The sequence below is a fragment of the Cebidichthys violaceus genome, unplaced genomic scaffold (assembly GCF_023349555.1).
Source record: "Cebidichthys violaceus isolate CVI_PGR_0920_01 unplaced genomic scaffold, fCebVio1.0.p SCAF_48, whole genome shotgun sequence".
Taxonomy (NCBI): Eukaryota; Metazoa; Chordata; class Actinopteri; order Perciformes; family Stichaeidae; genus Cebidichthys; species Cebidichthys violaceus.
In genome coordinates this window covers 713,952-734,710 of record NW_027176683.1, presented here as the reverse complement: position 1 = coordinate 734,710, position 20,759 = coordinate 713,952, and the positions used below count along the sequence as shown (strand labels likewise).

The window sequence follows — 20,759 nt, the reverse complement described above, 5'->3', positions numbered from 1 at the left end:
TTTATAATAATATATTATTTAGAAGATAAACCCGTGAACTATTCTCGCCATCAATCAAAGAAAAAAACTTCAAACGTGTTCTTTGTTTAATCAACCTGAAAACAGCGACGCTCACTAAGTGGCCTTAATTGTCTTCTTTGATCCATTTTAATCACATTTTATTCAGGCAGCTTCATGTTCCTTTGCTTTAATAATCAAACATAATAGTAATTATTTTAGAGATATTTGATTTCAAACTAAAGTAAATAGTTAAGTTATAAAGTTACACACTGTGATGAACATGAAGCTCATTATCTAAATTATAATAAAGTGTCATATTTCTTTGTTTTGTTTATTGAGGACTTGTTGTAAATGTTTACTGATTATTTTATTCTTTTGTTTAATGTTTGAAATAAAACCTCTGATCTCCGTTAGACACCGATTCATTATTTCACGGCTCATCGAAGCACAAATCTGAATAAATAGTTTTATTTGTTAGATTTTCCACATAATCTGAGAAACAACCTCTTAAAACCGTTTCTTATATTAAATATAATAATTCATCTACGAGCTGAATGAAGACAACACACGACACCTCACAGTCCGTTCTTTAAGCAAAACATTATTTATATATAATATATATACTTTAAAGATCTCTGAAGGATTAGTATCAAACCATGATATGCTGGGTTACATTCTGATTGAAGCCCTTTTTGTTTAGAATCTTTTCAAAAGAATTAAAAATGAAAATAAGAAGAAAGAAAAGACGCCGTCAAACGGCAACAAAGAGAAAACATTTAAATTAAAAACAAATCAACAAAACCCAAATAACACTCGACCTCTTCTTCAGCCGTCACAACACAAAGTCCTTTCTTCTTCTTCTGGAGCTTTCAACAAACAGAGAAAAAAAAAGCTAGTAAGTGGACCTTTGAGTTTATCCAAGACGAAGAAGCTCAGCGTCAAATCACATTTGTCGCCTCCGTTGTTTTCATGCCGTTGACTTCCATGAATCGTCATTTCTTTCTTAGTATTTCTTTTAAATGGAGACGGATGTGATGAAGCTCAAGACCCTTTAACTTACACTCATTTAGACCACAGACCTCCATCAGATGGGATTCTATCTTTCAGATGTTTTAATAAAGAAAGTGTTTGACTAACATAGTCGTACATTCTGTCATCGTGTCACTTATGGATAAAAATAATAGTGACAATAAATGGTTCCCCTCTTTGTGGCCTCCAGGCTAATTAAATTTACCAACAACGCCAATTACAACTTCCTGGTCCGTCACGTGATGTCATCAGGGCCCAAAAAGACTTTTACCCATTGACTTACATTGACTTACATTGAGGATAATTACATTTTTGAGGTGAATCAACTTCCCGGTACAAACAAAAGATCATTATTTAAATCCTCAGGTCCTGGACCGAGGGGGCGGGGCTAAAGGAACCGTACTTTGAAGAACCCCCGTAATTCTTCGCTCCAGAGAAGTGAAGAACTTCTTTATTTAAGATAAAAAATATGACGTTAACAGAGAGAAAAAAAGAGATTTTTATCGCGTTTGAATTTAAAAGATAATTTTACACGTCGAGAAAGTCAAAAAGCAAGTTGATACAAATCAGCTTTGTTCAAAAAGTCTTTAAATCTACAAATCAGTTCAACTAAACAAGATTAAATAAACAAAATGTTTTTCTTTCTGTTTCAGACTGAAGCAGACGAACGATGCGTTCACAGGCTCTCAAGAAAGTAGGTCACGCGAACTGTAGTTAAACCCTAAACCGCTACAGTAAATCTGTTGCTCTGTTTTACTTTATTTAATTATTAATTCTGTTTCTGAGTCTGGAGCTCCAGATCCAACAAAGAAAGAATATTTAGTCTTTAGTCTAACTGCGATTCCTCCAGTTTATTTAACAAATGAAACAACAGCTGACCTCCATTAAAGGAACAGGGATCATTCAAAATAGAAAATATAATGTGGAAGAATGGAAGAGGAGGAGGAGGAAGATCTGATCATAACTGTACAACAAAAACTAATTAAACCCCAAAAACTAATTCTGTACAAATGTACAAAAAAGAAAAAGATTAAAAGATGAAGATTTGAGTTAAAAACATCCACCAGAGATCCAACAGTAAAAACTCAATTAAAGTCATTGTGCCAACTTTAAGTGCAATCCTTCATCATCATCATCATCGTCATCGTCATCCTCATCAGTATAAAGGACAGCTGGTTAGTGATCTTGTTTTTTTTTTGCTTTCGTCAATATTAAATCTGTAAAACTAAAAACATTAAATAAAAAAAAAGAAAACGATCCCTTTTACAGTTTATGGTCAAAAACCGTAGATAAACATCTGGAGATGAAGATGTTTGAAGATGTTTGAACGACACTTAAAGAGACAGTTCACCCTAAAATCTACTTATACTTCCTCTCATCTGTTTATCATCTATAATCAATCACGTTTACAGGTTTATTTGGTAGATTTGGCGTCAAATCAATAATTTTTTACTCTTCTAAGCAGTAAATTTAGATTTTATTATTTCACACTTTTTGGATGAAAATACTGCTGATTTATTTTGTGTCACACGTTGATTTATGAGATCATCAGAAAGAGAAATAAAAGGGTGGAGGATGAATCGTTGTTTTGGTCTTTAAAGTAAATATTATATATATATTATATTATGGTAACGGTTGATGTTAGTGTTTATATATAAACACTAACATCAACCGTTCTACCAAACAGGAAGTCAGTGTGAAGCTGTAAGACCCGCCTCTCGCTCCATTTGATTGGCTGCCTGGGGACAAAGTGTGACACTGACGAGAGGTGAAGTAACGTCGGTGCGTTCAGGGTCTAAGATTTATTTCGTCAATGAGACATTTCATATGATGCTGAACGACTTCTCTGAGATCATTTAAAGAAGTGATTTACAAATCTGTTGATTAAATCAACTGATTAATTAGTTGACAAACTGGTCAGTAAGTAACTAAGTTAACTAAGACTATGACTAACATGTCGTCAGTCAATTAGTCTAAAATGTTGATGCTAAATATATTTTATAAGAAACTTATGAGCACATAAACAACTAAATAAAAAACAAGATTTAAAGTGGTGCTTGACGTTGAAAAACTGTAAAAATACAAAAACTAAACGAATCATTTGCTAATTCAGGTTTTGGTTCCAATTATGTGACTTTAAAATCGTGAAACCTTTAACGACGGAAACAAGAGAACGAGATGTGAGGAATGAAACTCTTCAGTCACCAGGAAGAGAAACTACAGTCGCCTTCTTCAGTTCCTGGATTAACGAGTGATCACATGACTCATGTCTCTCACACAAACACGTCACATGAGTCATGTTAACACGTCACATGACTCATGTCTCACATGACTCATGTCAACACACGTCGCATGTCAACACGTGTCGCATGTCAACACGTGTCACATGTCAACACGTGTCACATGTCACACACAAACGACCAGTGGAAAGTGTAGGAGAAGAAGCTGTAGTGCTGCAGCATAAGGGAGGCGGAGGGACGGCCATCTTTGCTGGAGCTGGTGAGATTACGCAAGAGTTCAAGCCACGAGGATGGGTGCGTTTGTTTTGTGACACGGCGCGGCTCTTGAGAGTACCTCAAACTCTTTGATAATGTCGACGTGTTTTTGTTTTTCAGGGCATCGCTCCGAGTTAGAAAAATAGTTCAACGTGTCACCGCGTGTCATGTGACGAAGAACAAACCGATCAGTCTTTTCTTACTTATCAGTCTACGGTGAACACGTGGAGGAGAAGTTCATCCTGTTATAGAGAGCTTTACACCATGTGACTTACTGCTAAATTACCTCAAACTCCTCCTCCTCCTCCTCATCCTCATCCTCATCATCCACGCAGCGTGCAGGTTTTGGTTAATTAGCACCTTGGATAAACAGATGAAAACGTTTTTGAATGTAAACTTTTTTTAGCTCCACTAAATCTGTAATTAGAATTGTCACGTTTCAAACACTTCACCGACTGTCAATCCAAAGCTCTCTCTCTCTCTCTCTCTCTCTCTCTCTCTCTCTCTCTCTCTCTCTCTCTCTCTCTCTCTCTCTCTCTCTCTCTCTCTCTCTCTCTCTCGTGACGTTAAAGGCAGGTTTTTTGGGGTGAGGGGGGGGCTGAGACAAGCATCAGCTGATTTGTCAGAAGCAGCAGGAAAAGCTCTGCGTTTAGCATTATATCTGCATTTTGTTATATATATATATATATAAAAAAAGAAAGGGATCTTGACATTTTTGCTGGTGACGATTTTACAAAAATAGATCAGAAAAATACCAAAAACACTGGAAGGACAGAAGAGATAAAAAAGGTAAAACATTTGCTTTTCCCTGCAGAAATAACAAGCAATCACCTTGTGTAGGTCTGGACATAAAAAGACTGTAAAAATAAGATGAGAGGAGGAGGAGGAGGAGGAGGAGGAGGAGTGTTCTCTCATTAGCACCATTGTGTTCTGTAGTGACTAATTGCAGCCCAATCAGGAGTCAGAAGAGTTCTGCTGGTCGACCAGTTATTAATTCCACTTTTCATTGTTTCAGGAAACGTATTGATCCCTGCAGCGATTAGAGGAAGAAGGGAACATATTTTTTGGTTTTGACGTGAATGAATGAATAAATCCTCTGTGAGGAGAAAGAAACAAAGAAACAAAAACAGGCGTAGAGGGAGGGGACCTCAGTCGCTGCTGTCGTCTTCGTCGTCGTCGTCCGACAGGTTGTTGAACTTTGACCCCAGCCGGCTGAAGGAGTCCGAGCGCGGCGCCAGCCCCCCCGACGTCAGCTGCAGGAAGCAGAACTCGCAGACGCGGACGGGTTTGGACGACTGGCTGGGCAGCAGGTGCTTCTTCTCCGAGCACGGCCCGCACACCACGAAGCCGCACTTCCTGCAGTGGTGGCGACGGCTGACCGGCGTGAACTTCACCTTCTGGCAGCGCATGCACACCGTGGCCTCCGAGTCGGGCACCCACACGGCGGCGTGCTCGCCCGTCGGCGCCTTGCCGCTCTTCTGCAGCAGGTCCTCCACGCACTTCCCGATGTGGTTCATCCACTCGGACTTCTCGGTGGCGGTGGCGGCGTAGACGGCGAAGGACTTGGTGGGCGTCTTGATGAGCCAGCCGTTGCGCAGGTCGCCCTCGTCGGGCACCGTGGCGATGGTGACGCTCTCCAGCGGGATGATGTGCTGCTTGTTGTACTTCTTCTTCTGGATCACGATGTTGCCGTAGACCAGGATGTCGTTGAAGAGGAAGAACTGCCGCGCTTTGGGCTTCTTGCGGCACAGTTTGGTGAGGACGCCCTCGCCGATCAGCACGCGGCCGGGGATGGCGAGCGGCTGGCCGGCGGCGCCGAAGCAGCCCTCCACCACCGCGATGCGCTTGGAGTTGGCCTCGCTGTTGGCTAGTCGGTCCATCTTCACCTCAGCTGGAGGAAACCGGAGAGAGGGAGAAAACTTTTAGAAATTCATCCTGTTAAATCTAAAACCGCTTCTTTCATCATCAAGACATAAATAAATAATAAATCAGGAATATGAAATGACTAGAGGTCAAAGATTTCTCCATCTTCTTACTAATATTTCCCTTTTCATAACATCCTCCTGTTAGAAACAGTCTACACCTTTAGAGAAATAAAAACGTTCTGTTAGTTCTTCTACTGAAATCCCACAAACCATCTCCGTTCCTCTTTCTTTTCCTTTTCTTTTCGCTCGACAGATCGAATCTTTACGGTTCAAACTGGAACTTCATGCAACAATCTGCAGATCACGCGATCAGAAAACCTCACATATTTGTCATATCTTCAGTTTAAAAGAAGACACTGACACTAATTGTTGATTATTGATGATCCATATCAACAGATACAGATCAACTTGATGTTTGATTATAGCCCTCCTAGCCTTTACACATTTATTGACAACACGGTTATTATTCTATAAATTGAGAGTTTTATATTTGATGAACGGGATGCTGATACGTGATACTAAATGGTTTTACTTCTATAAGGAGTAAAGTAATGTAATCTGTGCCTGAACAACATGTATCGCCGCTAACGAGCCTGTCGGACGCTTCACTTAACAATGCTAATTAGCCAGTAGATACCAGTGCAGCCCGGGCCGGGTTTCCTCAGTGATCTGCACACTAACAACCTGGAGAGCTGCTGACATGTCAGCCCATCGCCGAGGCAACAGGCCAACCGGCTCCCACCGGCAGACAGGGATGAGGGCACGAAGAGCAACAAGGGCTCCGGAGAGGAAGAGGCATAAATATACAGGCTGGAGGCTCTGAAAGCAGTAATCATGACCCGACAGAGTGGGATGAAACATGCAGAGAATATACTCTCTCTTCTGCCGTCACAAATGTTGGAAGAAAAATATAGATAGTTTTAATTTATAATAAATAAGTTTTGTTTCACCATCTTAAATCGCCTTTAATTGAAACCACACCAAGGACCAATAGTAACATATCTACATTTGTTATTCAGATATCTAATTAGGACTTTTATTATCATGTAATTGGCTGATTATGTCTTCAGTGATTTAATCAACATGGTCAATAAAATGCTCGTATTGTTCAATCAACAGTTAATTAGTTTATTCAATTAAAATTATATAAAACCAAGAAAAGAAAACTGACAAACCATTAAACTATAACCAAATTATTGTTATCCATCCCTCCCTCCCTCCATCTCTCCCTCCATCAACCCATCCACCCATCCATCCATCCATCCCTCCATCCCTCCCTCCAATAGTTCTTGAGATAACGGACAACGATGAAGTCCAATCATCATTATCGTTTAAAAATGTATTATTATTATTATTATTATTATTATTATTATTATTATTATACATATATATGTGTGATCATAGCTGCTTTAAATAACAGTTAATCCAACAGATTTCCAAACACAGAGAACTCTGGTTACATACAAAAAAGAAACCGATAAGAGAATCAATAAGAGTACTAGTCTCTATAAAACCCTAAAAATATATCCATCCATAGCCTTAATTGAGAATTAAATACTTCAAACACAAGATCACCGAACTGGTCTTGGATGACTTGCAAATACTGCCGGAGTTCCCCTGAAGCTTATTTCCTGAATCTAATTATAGAAAGAAAAGTGAAAGACGTTCAGGCTCTACTTCTAGTTTAGTCAGTCGAGTTTAAAAGTAGATCCTTCCTTAAAAGACCATCCTCGCCTAAAATAAATAAGTCATTTATTTGATGTACATTTCTTCTGTAGCGTCTAAAACAATCTCTACGTTATCATTTGATTTTACTGTGAACCTTAAAGTCTCTTAAGACAAAATACCTGCCAGCAAATAGTAGATTACGCAAATAAATCTATTATAATTAGTTCATGGGAAGTGTGTTGATTTCTATTTTACACACATTAAATGTCAAATTACATTCCAGGAAATCAGAAAAGAATCTGTAAATTAAATCTTGAACCAAACTATTACATGTATTGTTTGATTATTTGACGACATGTTTAGTCTAAATGTCTGAAAATACGTTGTTTTGTTTGACTGATAATCCAAAAGGATATTTAAATATTCAATTCAAAACGATGTCAAACAGAATAAATAAAGGAAAATTGTCACATTTAAGGAGCTGGAATGTAAGAAGGTTTGAATATTATAAGGACTTAAGGATGAATCACTTATTAGAGGTAATCGAGGTGACTTCACAGATTTAAGAGCTCAAGCACAACCTTCTGTCACTCATAGGTGTTATGAACTATTATTATATTATCTATCCATCGAGTCCAGATGATCAGGAGAAGCTGCAGAGGAAATAAAAGGCGGTTTCTTGTGGTACACGTGGAGCTCTGCAGCTCGTGGTTCTGAATGTTAATGCGGTCCAGACCTTGTGTTACAGGAACAGTCCGGTGGTTCATGAGCCGTCCTCTCTCTCTCACAGCTCACCTTAGATTAACTATATTACATTATTAGTCTGATTAGTCCACTCCGACTTCTCCTTCTCTCTGTTAGTTTAGTAAACACTTGATTTAATACCAGTTTTCTATGATGGTAGCACTGATATTCTGTTCTAATGTCCATATCTCAGACCATCGTGTTCACTTAACTGTGGGTAAATGAGACGAACATCTGTTGTTTGAATGAAATAATGTCAAACAGTTACTGTGGGGAAGATAATTAAAGCATGAAACTTTATTTTTATTTTTCACGATTGTTTGCCGTTTCCCTTAAAAGATGTTGAAAGATTTTATTTAATGATTCTTACTAACACACTGAAATTACTTCAAAAAGCCAAATGACAAAGAATATCATCTTGGTGTCAGTGTACATTTTATTATATTATACAATATTATTTTTAATATTTTAATTGTTTTTACTTAAATTTATATTTTATTTTAATTAATTTTTTATTTTTATTTTATTATTTTATTTTAATATTATATTTTATTATTGTTTTTATTTTATTTTATTTATTTATTTATTTTTGTTTTATTTTATTATATTTTTTATTTTTATTTTATTTTATTTTCAGGTGATTACATTTAAACCCCCATCAGGTGAATAACAAACAGGAACAGTTCACTACATTAGTTAGGAGCTCACCAGCTGCTACCGCCTAAAAAGAAAAAGGAGGAAATTGGGCTTTTCAACTCTTGCGGTCTGAAAACTGAGAAGGAAGGGAAGCGATGAGTCAGGAGCTGAAAGAGAGAGAGAGAGAGAGAGAGAGAGAGAGAGAGAGAGAGAGAGAGAGAGAGTGAGAGAGAGTGAGGATGACGAGTGAGTGAAGAGAGAAAGAGAAGCTAGCGAGGAGAGTCGTTGTTAAGGTCTTCTGTGATCAAGCTGCTCTCTGAGACACCATGAAGAAAAGAATGTCAACAAAGTATTTTAGTTTCTTCTGCACCAACAGTTAAAACATTCTGTAGCCATGTGGGCCATAAACAGACAGAAGATAATAATGTGTTATATTTTTTATTTAAAATTGATTTTTATTTAAAATGTATTTAAAATTAATTTTATTTAAAACTTATTTTAAAATGTATTTTATTTAAAACTTATTTTAAAAAATGTCTTTTATTTAAAACTTATTTTAAAATGTCTTTTATTTTAAATGCATTTTATTTAAATTTATTTTATTTAAAATGCATTTTATTTAATTTTGATAGAAATGAGACAGAAAGTCATAACTATAATGATGACAAACTGCAGTGCATTACAAGCGTGCTGCAATTCACAAAAACAAACGTCTCAGAAGCGAGAACGCTTCCTCACCTCTACCAACAAGTGTGTGTTGATTAAATTCTGAATATGGCAGAGAGGAATCCAGCGATGTGAAAGACGTCTGCCGGCTCTTTGTGACCGATAGCGTGACCACAGAGGAGCTAGCAGGATGAGAGGTTAACCTGACGTAGAGCCAAACACCTTGTCACCACACCTGGAGTATCATTTAAATAACGGTTGACACCAGAAACTCCAACCTTGTGTCAAACTGGAAACAGGAAGTTCAATATTAGTGGCGCTATTAGCGCAATATTCAGTGTTTGTTCCAGTATGTGCAGCCCAGCAGGTCCCGAGTCAGTGCACTTTGTTCACTCAGGAGAGATAACACCGGTTCTTATCATCTGGATCACCTTTTATGAACACTGATTAACTTCTCCTCCTGCAGGGCTTTCTGGCTGGAGGTGACTTCTCCACCCCGGATGGGAATGTTTTGGGCTCTAATCTTTAATTAAACGTGTAAGACGACTACTCTGCATGTCATAACTATCACCTGAGGGAAAAGGTTCAATTAGAGGATCTCAAGCTTCAAGCAGGTCTGAGAACGTCCAGAGTACCACGTTTAAGAGGTTGAGTAAAGAGAGAAGTACTCAGATCTACTCAAGTAAAAGAGCTTCAGTAAAAACAATGGAGGCTGTAGGTACTATAAATATGAATCTATTGACATCTCTCCTCTCCTCTCCTCTCTGTGTTCACTTCCTGAAGTTCAGTTCCAAGATCTGAAGATTATGACGGTTTTTACAGCTTCTAGGTTTGATTAACGGTGACGTTTTTGGCGATTGTTCAAAGAAAACATGTTTTTCCATCCTCTGCAAAATAAGGAATGACAGAACGTTGCTGTTATTTTTAACTCTAGTGTTAATAAGCTGCTGATAACAAAAAAAAAAAAGAAACTTAAAATGACAGTTTTTCCCACACTCAGCTCATCACAAACACGTCCGATCACATAAACACAAATCTGATGCTTTTAAACACCTTAACCCACAGTGATCCAGGTCAATAATCGGAGTAACAACAGACCAAACATCATGTCAAATAACAGCTCAGCAACACCGAGAGCTCAATTCATGTCCACGCTCTTATTCTGAAATGTCACAGAGGTTGTATGACTTTAATACTCCCACTTAGACTGATATCTCTTCAGAGGGAAAACTACTTAAAACAAACAAACAGGACATTATGCTAATATTCTTCAAAAGATAAAAGTACAACAAACATTTCTAAGTGGCTAAAAGCAAAGCGTCATTAATTACACGAGCACATGAAGCGTTTAAGTCTTCGTTTTTAGTAAATGAGCAAAACATTTCCAACAGTTTGCTCCTCTCCGCCATCAAAACGCTGACAAGCTCCATAATTAAACTCTTCTCCATTCAAAGATCACACACATAGCTTTTACATATTCAGAGTAAAAGCTTACGCTTAGTTTCACCCAAAGACAGAAATAAAAAACGTAACATTGTTTTATCTTAAAAGTTTACGGCTTCATCGCTACGACCTGTTGAGAAGACTTTCTTCTTCAAGAAAGAAGAAGATTAAAGAAGATAAAAACTCAGATACAAAGAAATGTGCTTCCTTTAAGCGGCAGACGTTCAACGCTATTTCCAAATCCTGGTCATAGAGACTTATTTATGAATAATCTGATATTTTCTTTGACGTGACAACATGTACAACAACATTCATTTGTCAATTATTAATGATTTAGTTTAGAAAATGTTTAGAAAAATCATCAGTTCAAAGAGTTTATGAGGCGACGTTGTTGTCTGATTAAAAAGCGTGACGACTGTGAGACTTTTATCTGCAGTAGAACCGTCTACTCCAGAGCGTGACGACTGTGACACTTTTATCTACAGTAGAACTGTCTACTCCAGAGCGTGACGACTGTGAGACTTTTATCTACAGTAGAACTGTCTACTCCAGAGCGTGACGACTGTGACACTTTTATCTACAGTAGAACTGTCTACTCCAGAGCGTGACGACTGTGACACTTTTATCTACAGTTGTGGTCAAAAGTTTACATACACTTGTAAAGAACATAATGTCATGGCTCTCTTGAGTTTCCAGTTATTTCTACAACTCTGATTTTTCTCTGATAGAGTGATTGGAACAGATACTTCTTTGTCACAAAAAACATTCATGAAGTTTGGTTCTTTCATGACTTTATTATGGGTTAACAGAAAAAGTGACAAAATCTGCTGGGTCAAAAATATACATACAGCAACATGAATTAGCAATTTTGGTGACTTAGAAAGTTGTGTCAATGAAATGAGCTTCATAGCATGGCCTCTTAACTTCTTGTGAGTGATTATGAGTGACTACAACTGGTGACTTCTCTGAGGCCATTTAAATAGGGCTCATTGGATACAAACGCCCACAAACGCTACAATGGGAAAGTCAAAGGAGCTCAGGATGGATCTGAAAAAGCGAATCATTGACTTGAACAAGTCAGGAAAGTCACTTGGAGCCATTTCAAAGCAGCTGCAGGTCCCAAGAGCAACAGTGCAAACAATTGTTTGTAAGTGTAAAGTGCATGGCACTGTTTTGTCACTGTCACGATCAGGAAGAAAACGCAAGCTATCACCTGCTGCTGAGAGAAAATTGGTCAGGAGGGTGAAGAGTCAACCGAGAACCACCAAAAAGCAGATCTGCCAAGAATTAGAAGCTGCTGGAACACAGGTGTCAGTGTCCACAGTCAAGCGTGTTTTGCATCTCCATGGACTGAGAGGCTGCCGTGCAAGAAGGAAGCCCTCGCTCCAAAAGCGGCACCTTAAGGCTCGACTGAAGTTTGCTGCTGATCACGTGGACAAAGATAAGACCTTCTGGAGGAAAGTTCTGTGGTCAGACGAAACAAAAATCGAGCTGTTTGGCCACAATGCCCAGCAATATGTTTGGAGGAGAAAAGGTGAGGCCTTTAACCCCAAGAACACCATGCCTACCGTCAAGCACGGTGGTGGTAGTATTATGCTGTGGGGCTGTTTTGCTGCCAATGGAACTGGTGCTTTACAGAGAGTAAATGGGATAATGAAGAAGGAGGATTACCTTCAAATTCTTCAAGATAACCTAAAATCATCAGCCCGAAGGTTGGGTCTTGGGCGCAGTTGGGTGTTCCGACAGGACAATGACCCCAAACGCACATCAAAAGTGGTAATGGAATGGCTAAATCAGGCTAGAATTAGGGTTTTAGAATGGCCTTCCCAAAGTCCTGACTTAAATCCCATTGAGAACATGTGGACAATGCTGAAGAAACAAGTCCATGTCAGAAAGCCATCAAATTTAACTGAACTGCACCAATTCTGTCAAGAGGAGTGGTCAAAGATTCAACGAGAAGCTTGCCAGAAGCTTGTGGATGGCTACCAAAAGCGCCTAATTGAAGTGAAAATGGCCAAGGGACATGTAACCAAATATTAGCACTGCTGTATGTATATTTTTGACCCAGCAGATTTGATCACTTTTTCTGTTAACCCATAATAAAGTCATGAAAGAACCAAACTTCATGAATGTTTTTTGTGACAAAGAAGTATCTGTTCCAATCACTCTATCAGAGAAAAATCAGAGTTGTAGAAATAACTGGAAACTCAAGAGAGCCATGACATTATGTTCTTTACAAGTGTATGTAAACTTTTGACCACAACTGTACAGTAGAACTGTCTACTCCAGAGCGTGACGACTGTGAGACTTTTATCTACAGTAGAACCGTCTACTCCAGAGCGTGACGACTGTGACACTTTTATCTGCAGTAGAACCGTCTACTCCAGAGCGTGACGACTGTGAGACTTTTATCTACAGTAGAACCTTCTACTCCAGAGCGTGACGACTGTGAGACTTTTATCTACAGTAGAACCTTCTACTCCAGAGCGTGACGACTGTGAGACTTTTATCTACAGTAGAACTTTCTACTCCAGAGCGTGACGACTGACACTTTTATCTGCAGTAGAACCTTCTAGTCCAGAGCGTGACGACTGACACTTTTATCTGCAGTAGAACCTTCTAGTCCAGAGCGTGACGACTGACACTTTTATCTACAGTAGAACCTTCTAGTCCAGAGCGTGACGACTGACACTTTTATCTGCAGTAGAACCTTCTAGTCCCGAGCGTGACGACTGTGACACTTTTATCTACAGTAGAACCTTCTAGTCCAGAGCGTGACGACTGACACTTTTATCTACAGTAGAACCTTCTAGTCCAGAGCGTGACGACTGCGAGACTTTTATCTACAGTAGAACCTTCTACTCCAGAGCGTGACGACTGTGACAATTTTATCTACAGTAGAACCTTCTAGTCCAGAGCGTGACGACTGACACTTTTATCTGCAGTAGAACCTTCTAGTCCCGAGCGTGACGACTATGACACTTTTATCTACAGTAGAACTGTCTACTCCAGAGTGTGACGACTGTGAGACTTTTATCTGCAGTAGAACCGTCTACTCCAGAGCGTGACGACTGTGAGACTTTTATCTGCAGTAGAACCTTCTAGTCCAGAGCGTGACGACTGTGAGACTTTTATCTGCAGTAGAACCGTCTAGTCCAGAGCGTGACGACTGTGAGACTTTTATCTGCAGTAGAACCTTCTAGTCCAGAGCGTGACGACTGTGACACTTTTATCTACAGTAAAACCTTCTAGTCCAGAGCGTGACGACTGACACTTTTATCTGCAGTAGAACCTTCTAGTCCCGAGCGTGACGACTGACACTTATCTACAGTAGAACCGTCTACTCCAGAGCGTGACGACTGTGAGACTTTTATCTGCAGTAGAACCGTCTAGTCCAGAGCGTGACGACTGTGAGACTTTTATCTACAATAGAACCGTCTACTCCAGAGCGTGACGACTGTGAGACTTTTATCTGCAGTAGAACCTTCTAGTCCAGAGCGTGACAACTGTGAGACTTTTATCTGCAGTAGAACCTTCTACTCCAGAGCGTGACGACTGTGAGACTTTTATCTGCAGTAGAACCTTCTAGTCCAGAGCGTGACGACTGTGAGACTTTTATCTGCAGTAGAACCTTCTAGTCCAGAGCATGACGACTGTGAGACTTTTATCTACAGTAGAACCTTCTAGTCCCGAGCGTGACGACTGACACTTTTATCTGCAGTAGAACCTTCTAGTCCCGAGCGTGACGAAGAAGCTAAAGGAACAGAGAGGTTTGTGATCTGATGAACAGACGGGAACTTGTTCAGACCGGAGCTGACTTTTGTTTTTTCCGTCGACAGCCGGAGAGGATTCAGTCACAGGTTCAAACAGATCAATGAGTCAGATATTCTGACTATCCGATCAGTGCGCGTTGAAACACGCAGAAGAAGAAGAAGAAGAAGAAGAGTCTCAGTGAGCGCCATTAACCACGGAGATCTTACTTTTTCTCCTTGTAAACATACTGGAACATGAAAGTTTATAGACAAGAGGTGTGAAGATTACATGATACACAAAACCAATGCAAGAGATTCACGCCTTTAAGAACACTAAAGTTTGATTTATTATGGGCTTGAGTGCAGAGCAATCTGACAGGATGTGTGAGGATACATAATATTCCTTTTATCTTTTTACTGTTTTATTTCATTATGTTATTTAGAAGTTTGTTCTTGTTGCATCTATTGTACGTTTTTATCAGGGTTTACATTTTTTCACCAGTTTTTTCTTGCTTTTGTTGGACTTCACCGCTGAAACTTTGTTGTTTATTTTTTTAAATCTTCCTTTTTGTCCGTCAAAGCACTTTGTGAACTCTGTTTTTTTTTTGTTTTTTTTTTTTAAAAGGTGCTGTATGAAGAAGGTTTTTATTATAATGCATTTCTACAACACTTGTAAAAAAAGATGGGACCGATCCAATACCGACGTAATTCACATATTAGACGTTACATGAATACGTAATAATGGTGGAGAATGCAAAGAAGCCAATTAGCTACGCTAGCGTCTTTAGCATGGAGAAATAAAACACGACACATTACTACCAGGTGTTTCACCGGTGTGGTGGAAAACATGGTCTCTCGGCTCGTTAAGCAGACGGCGAGCGTCTCTTAAGACGCTCTCAATAAAGATTTATTCAAACTAGTGTAGACGTCTAGACGGAGACGTTCGTTGGTCACAATCAGCGATGGCCTCTCGACTCGTTAAGTGGACGATGACGATCACTTGAGATCTTCTTCTAGTAGGTATTAACCGTCGTATTTCAAACCCCCTCAATACTTTAGAACTCACGTGTAGAAATCAGCCAGAAGTAGATCATTGCTGTGCACTTAACACCTTTAAAAAAAAAAAAAACCTTAGATTAACTATATTACATTATTAGTCTGATTAGTCCACTCCGACTTCTCCTTCTCTCTGTTAGTTTAGTAAACACTTGATTTAATACCAGTTTTCTATGATGGTAGCACTGATATTCTGTTCTAATGTCCATATCTCAGACCATCGTGTTCACTTAACTGTGGGTAAATGAGACGAACATCTGTTGTTTGAATGAAATAATGTCAAACAGTTACTGTGGGGAAGATAATTAAAGCATGAAACTTTATTTTTATTTTTCACGATTGTTTGCCGTTTCCCTTAAAAGATGTTGAAAGATTTTATTTAATGATTCTTACTAACACACTGAAATTACTTCAAAAAGCCAAATGACAAAGAATATCATCTTGGTGTCAGTGTACATTTTATTATATTATACAATATTATTTTTAATATTTTAATTGTTTTTACTTAAATTTATATTTTATTTTAATTAATTTTTTATTTTTATTTTATTATTTTATTTTAATATTATATTTTATTATTGTTTTTATTTTATTTTATTTATTTATTTATTTTTGTTTTATTTTATTATATTTTTTATTTTTATTTTATTTTATTTTCAGGTGATTACATTTAAACCCCCATCAGGTGAATAACAAACAGGAACAGTTCACTACATTAGTTAGGAGCTCACCAGCTGCTACCGCCTAAAAAGAAAAAGGAGGAAATTGGGCTTTTCAACTCTTGCGGTCTGAAAACTGAGAAGGAAGGGAAGCGATGAGTCAGGAGCTGAAAGAGAGAGAGAGAGAGAGAGAGAGAGAGAGAGAGAGAGAGAGAGAGAGAGAGAGAGAGAGTGAGAGAGAGTGAGGATGACGAGTGAGTGAAGAGAGAAAGAGAAGCTAGCGAGGAGAGTCGTTGTTAAGGTCTTCTGTGATCAAGCTGCTCTCTGAGACACCATGAAGAAAAGAATGTCAACAAAGTATTTTAGTTTCTTCTGCACCAACAGTTAAAACATTCTGTAGCCATGTGGGCCATAAACAGACAGAAGATAATAATGTGTTATATTTTTTATTTAAAATTGATTTTTATTTAAAATGTATTTAAAATTAATTTTATTTAAAACTTATTTTAAAATGTATTTTATTTAAAACTTATTTTAAAAAATGTCTTTTATTTAAAACTTATTTTAAAATGTCTTTTATTTTAAATGCATTTTATTTAAATTTATTTTATTTAAAATGCATTTTATTTAATTTTGATAGAAATGAGACAGAAAGTCATAACTATAATGATGACAAACTGCAGTGCATTACAAGCGTGCTGCAATTCACAAAAACAAACGTCTCAGAAGCGAGAACGCTTCCTCACCTCTACCAACAAGTGTGTGTTGATTAAATTCTGAATATGGCAGAGAGGAATCCAGCGATGTGAAAGACGTCTGCCGGCTCTTTGTGACCGATAGCGTGACCACAGAGGAGCTAGCAGGATGAGAGGTTAACCTGACGTAGAGCCAAACACCTTGTCACCACACCTGGAGTATCATTTAAATAACGGTTGACACCAGAAACTCCAACCTTGTGTCAAACTGGAAACAGGAAGTTCAATATTAGTGGCGCTATTAGCGCAATATTCAGTGTTTGTTCCAGTATGTGCAGCCCAGCAGGTCCCGAGTCAGTGCACTTTGTTCACTCAGGAGAGATAACACCGGTTCTTATCATCTGGATCACCTTTTATGAACACTGATTAACTTCTCCTCCTGCAGGGCTTTCTGGCTGGAGGTGACCTTCAAATTCTTCAAGATAACCTAAAATCATCAGCCCGAAGGTTGGGTCTTGGGCGCAGTTGGGTGTTCCGACAGGACAATGACCCCAAACGCACATCAAAAGTGGTAATGGAATGGCTAAATCAGGCTAGAATTAGGGTTTTAGAATGGCCTTCCCAAAGTCCTGACTTAAATCCCATTGAGAACATGTGGACAATGCTGAAGAAACAAGTCTATGTCAGAAAGCCATCAAATTTAACTGAACTGCACCAATTCTGTCAAGAGGAGTGGTCAAAGATTCAACGAGAAGCTTGCCAGAAGCTTGTGGATGGCTACCAAAAGCACCTAATTGAAGTGAAAATGGCCAAGGGACATGTAACCAAATATTAGCACTGCTGTATGTATATTTTTGACCCAGCAGATTTGATCACTTTTTCTGTTAACCCATAATAAAGTCATGAAAGAACCAAACTTCATGAATGTTTTTTGTGACAAAGAAGTATCTGTTCCAATCACTCTATCAGAGAAAAATCAGAGTTGTAGAAATAACTGGAAACTCAAGAGAGCCATGACATTATGTTCTTTACAAGTGTATGTAAACTTTTGACCACAACTGTACAGTAGAACTGTCTACTCCAGAGCGTGACGACTGTGAGACTTTTATCTACAGTAGAACCGTCTACTCCAGAGCGTGACGACTGTGACACTTTTATCTGCAGTAGAACCGTCTACTCCAGAGCGTGACGACTGTGAGACTTTTATCTACAGTAGAACCTTCTACTCCAGAGCGTGACGACTGTGAGACTTTTATCTACAGTAGAACCTTCTACTCCAGAGCGTGACGACTGTGAGACTTTTATCTACAGTAGAACTTTCTACTCCAGAGCGTGACGACTGACACTTTTATCTGCAGTAGAACCTTCTAGTCCAGAGCGTGACGACTGACACTTTTATCTGCAGTAGAACCTTCTAGTCCAGAGCGTGACGACTGACACTTTTATCTACAGTAGAACCTTCTAGTCCAGAGCGTGACGACTGACACTTTTATCTGCAGTAGAACCTTCTAGTCCCGAGCGTGACGACTGTGACACTTTTATCTACAGTAGAACCTTCTAGTCCAGAGCGTGACGACTGACACTTTTATCTACAGTAGAACCTTCTAGTCCAGAGCGTGACGACTGCGAGACTTTTATCTACAGTAGAACCTTCTACTCCAGAGCGTGACGACTGTGACAATTTTATCTACAGTAGAACCGTCTAGTCCAGAGCGTGACGACTGACACTTTTATCTGCAGTAGAACCTTCTAGTCCCGAGCGTGACGACTATGACACTTTTATCTACAGTAGAACTGTCTACTCCAGAGTGTGACGACTGTGAGACTTTTATCTGCAGTAGAACCGTCTACTCCAGAGCGTGACGACTGTGAGACTTTTATCTGCAGTAGAACCTTCTAGTCCAGAGCGTGACGACTGTGAGACTTTTATCTGCAGTAGAACCGTCTAGTCCAGAGCGTGACGACTGTGAGACTTTTATCTGCAGTAGAACCTTCTAGTCCAGAGCGTGACGACTGTGACACTTTTATCTACAGTAAAACCTTCTAGTCCAGAGCGTGACGACTGACACTTTTATCTGCAGTAGAACCTTCTAGTCCCGAGCGTGACGACTGACACTTATCTACAGTAGAACCGTCTACTCCAGAGCGTGACGACTGTGAGACTTTTATCTGCAGTAGAACCGTCTAGTCCAGAGCGTGACGACTGTGAGACTTTTATCTACAATAGAACCGTCTACTCCAGAGCGTGACGACTGTGAGACTTTTATCTGCAGTAGAACCTTCTAGTCCAGAGCGTGACAACTGTGAGACTTTTATCTGCAGTAGAACCTTCTACTCCAGAGCGTGACGACTGTGAGACTTTTATCTGCAGTAGAACCTTCTAGTCCAGAGCGTGACGACTGTGAGACTTTTATCTGCAGTAGAACCTTCTAGTCCAGAGCATGACGACTGTGAGACTTTTATCTACAGTAGAACCTTCTAGTCCCGAGCGTGACGACTGACACTTTTATCTGCAGTAGAACCTTCTAGTCCCGAGCGTGACGAAGAAGCTAAAGGAACAGAGAGGTTTGTGATCTGATGAACAGACGGGAACTTGTTCAGACCGGAGCTGACTTTTGTTTTTTCCGTCGACAGCCGGAGAGGATTCAGTCACAGGTTCAAACAGATCAATGAGTCAGATATTCTGACTATCCGATCAGTGCGCGTTGAAACACGCAGAAGAAGAAGAAGAAGAAGAAGAGTCTCAGTGAGCGCCATTAACCACGGAGATCTTACTTTTTCTCCTTGTAAACATACTGGAACATGAAAGTTTATAGACAAGAGGTGTGAAGATTACATGATACACAAAACCAATGCAAGAGATTCACGCCTTTAAGAACACTAAAGTTTGATTTATTATGGGCTTGAGTGCAGAGCAATCTGACAGGATGTGTGAGGATACATAATATTCCTTTTATCTTTTTACTGTTTTATTTCATTATGTTATTTAGAAGTTTGTTCTTGTTGCATCTATTGTACGTTTTTATCAGGGTTTACATTTTTTCACCAGTTTTTTCTTGCTTTTGTTGGACTTCACCGCTGAAACTTTGTTGTTTATTTTTTTAAATCTTCCTTTTTGTCCGTCAAAGCACTTTGTGAACTCTGTTTTTTTTTTTTTTTTTTTTTTTTAAAAGGTGCTGTATGAAGAAGGTTTTTATTATAATGCATTTCTACAACACTTGTAAAAAAAGATGGGACCGATCCAATACCGACGTAATTCACATATTAGACGTTACATGAATACGTAATAATGGTGGAGAATGCAAAGAAGCCAATTAGCTACGCTAGCGTCTTTAGCATGGAGAAATAAAACACGACACATTACTACCAGGTGTTTCACCGGTGTGGTGGAAAACATGGTCTCTCGGCTCGTTAAGCAGACGGCGAGCGTCTCTTAAGACGCTCTCAATAAAGATTTATTCAAACTAGTGTAGACGTCTAGACGGAGACGTTCGTTGGTCACAATCAGCGATGGCCTCTCGACTCGTTAAGTGGACGATGACGATCACTTGAGATCTTCTTCTAGTAGGTATTAACCGTCGTATTTCAAACCCCCTCAATACTTTAGAACTCACGTGTAGAAATCAGCCAGAAGTAGATCATTGCTGTGCACTTAACACCTTTAAAAAAAAAAAAAAAAAAAAAGAGTTGCCATGGAAATGTACCCTCTTACGTCTGTTTGTATGTGAACTCTAATGAACCCACACTTCAAATGAATTGCTTCTGAATCATAAGAGTGTTTATAAGAAGTGGACGTAGTCGTTTGTTTGTGGATGTTTTAAAGCCTCGAATTTGTCTTTTGTCATCTTCTTTGGTTTTTTGCAACCAGTGAATAGGAAGTGACCATATGTGGACTGAGGAGGAGTGACGTAGAGACGCCGTATACGTCTCTGGTAGAGACCTGTCAATCACTGTGTAGCCCCGCCCCTAAATCATCCCCTGCTTTATGGTC

The 20,759-nt window shown here is 39.1% G+C and overlaps 1 protein-coding gene across 1 annotated transcript in view; it reads right to left on the bottom strand.

The window, feature by feature from the left end:
- Positions 1–454: 454 nt before the first annotated feature.
- The window catches only part of plekhf2 (pleckstrin homology domain containing, family F (with FYVE domain) member 2), a 25,638-nt gene continuing 5,333 nt past the window's right edge, over positions 455–20,759 (bottom strand). Inside the window, exon 2 of the mRNA XM_068729915.1 lies at positions 455–5,415. Coding sequence (XP_068586016.1) covers positions 4,673–5,404 — 732 coding nt within the window. The 5' untranslated portion in view covers positions 5,405–5,415 and the 3' untranslated portion in view covers positions 455–4,672. The remainder of the gene's footprint in view (positions 5,416–20,759) is intronic.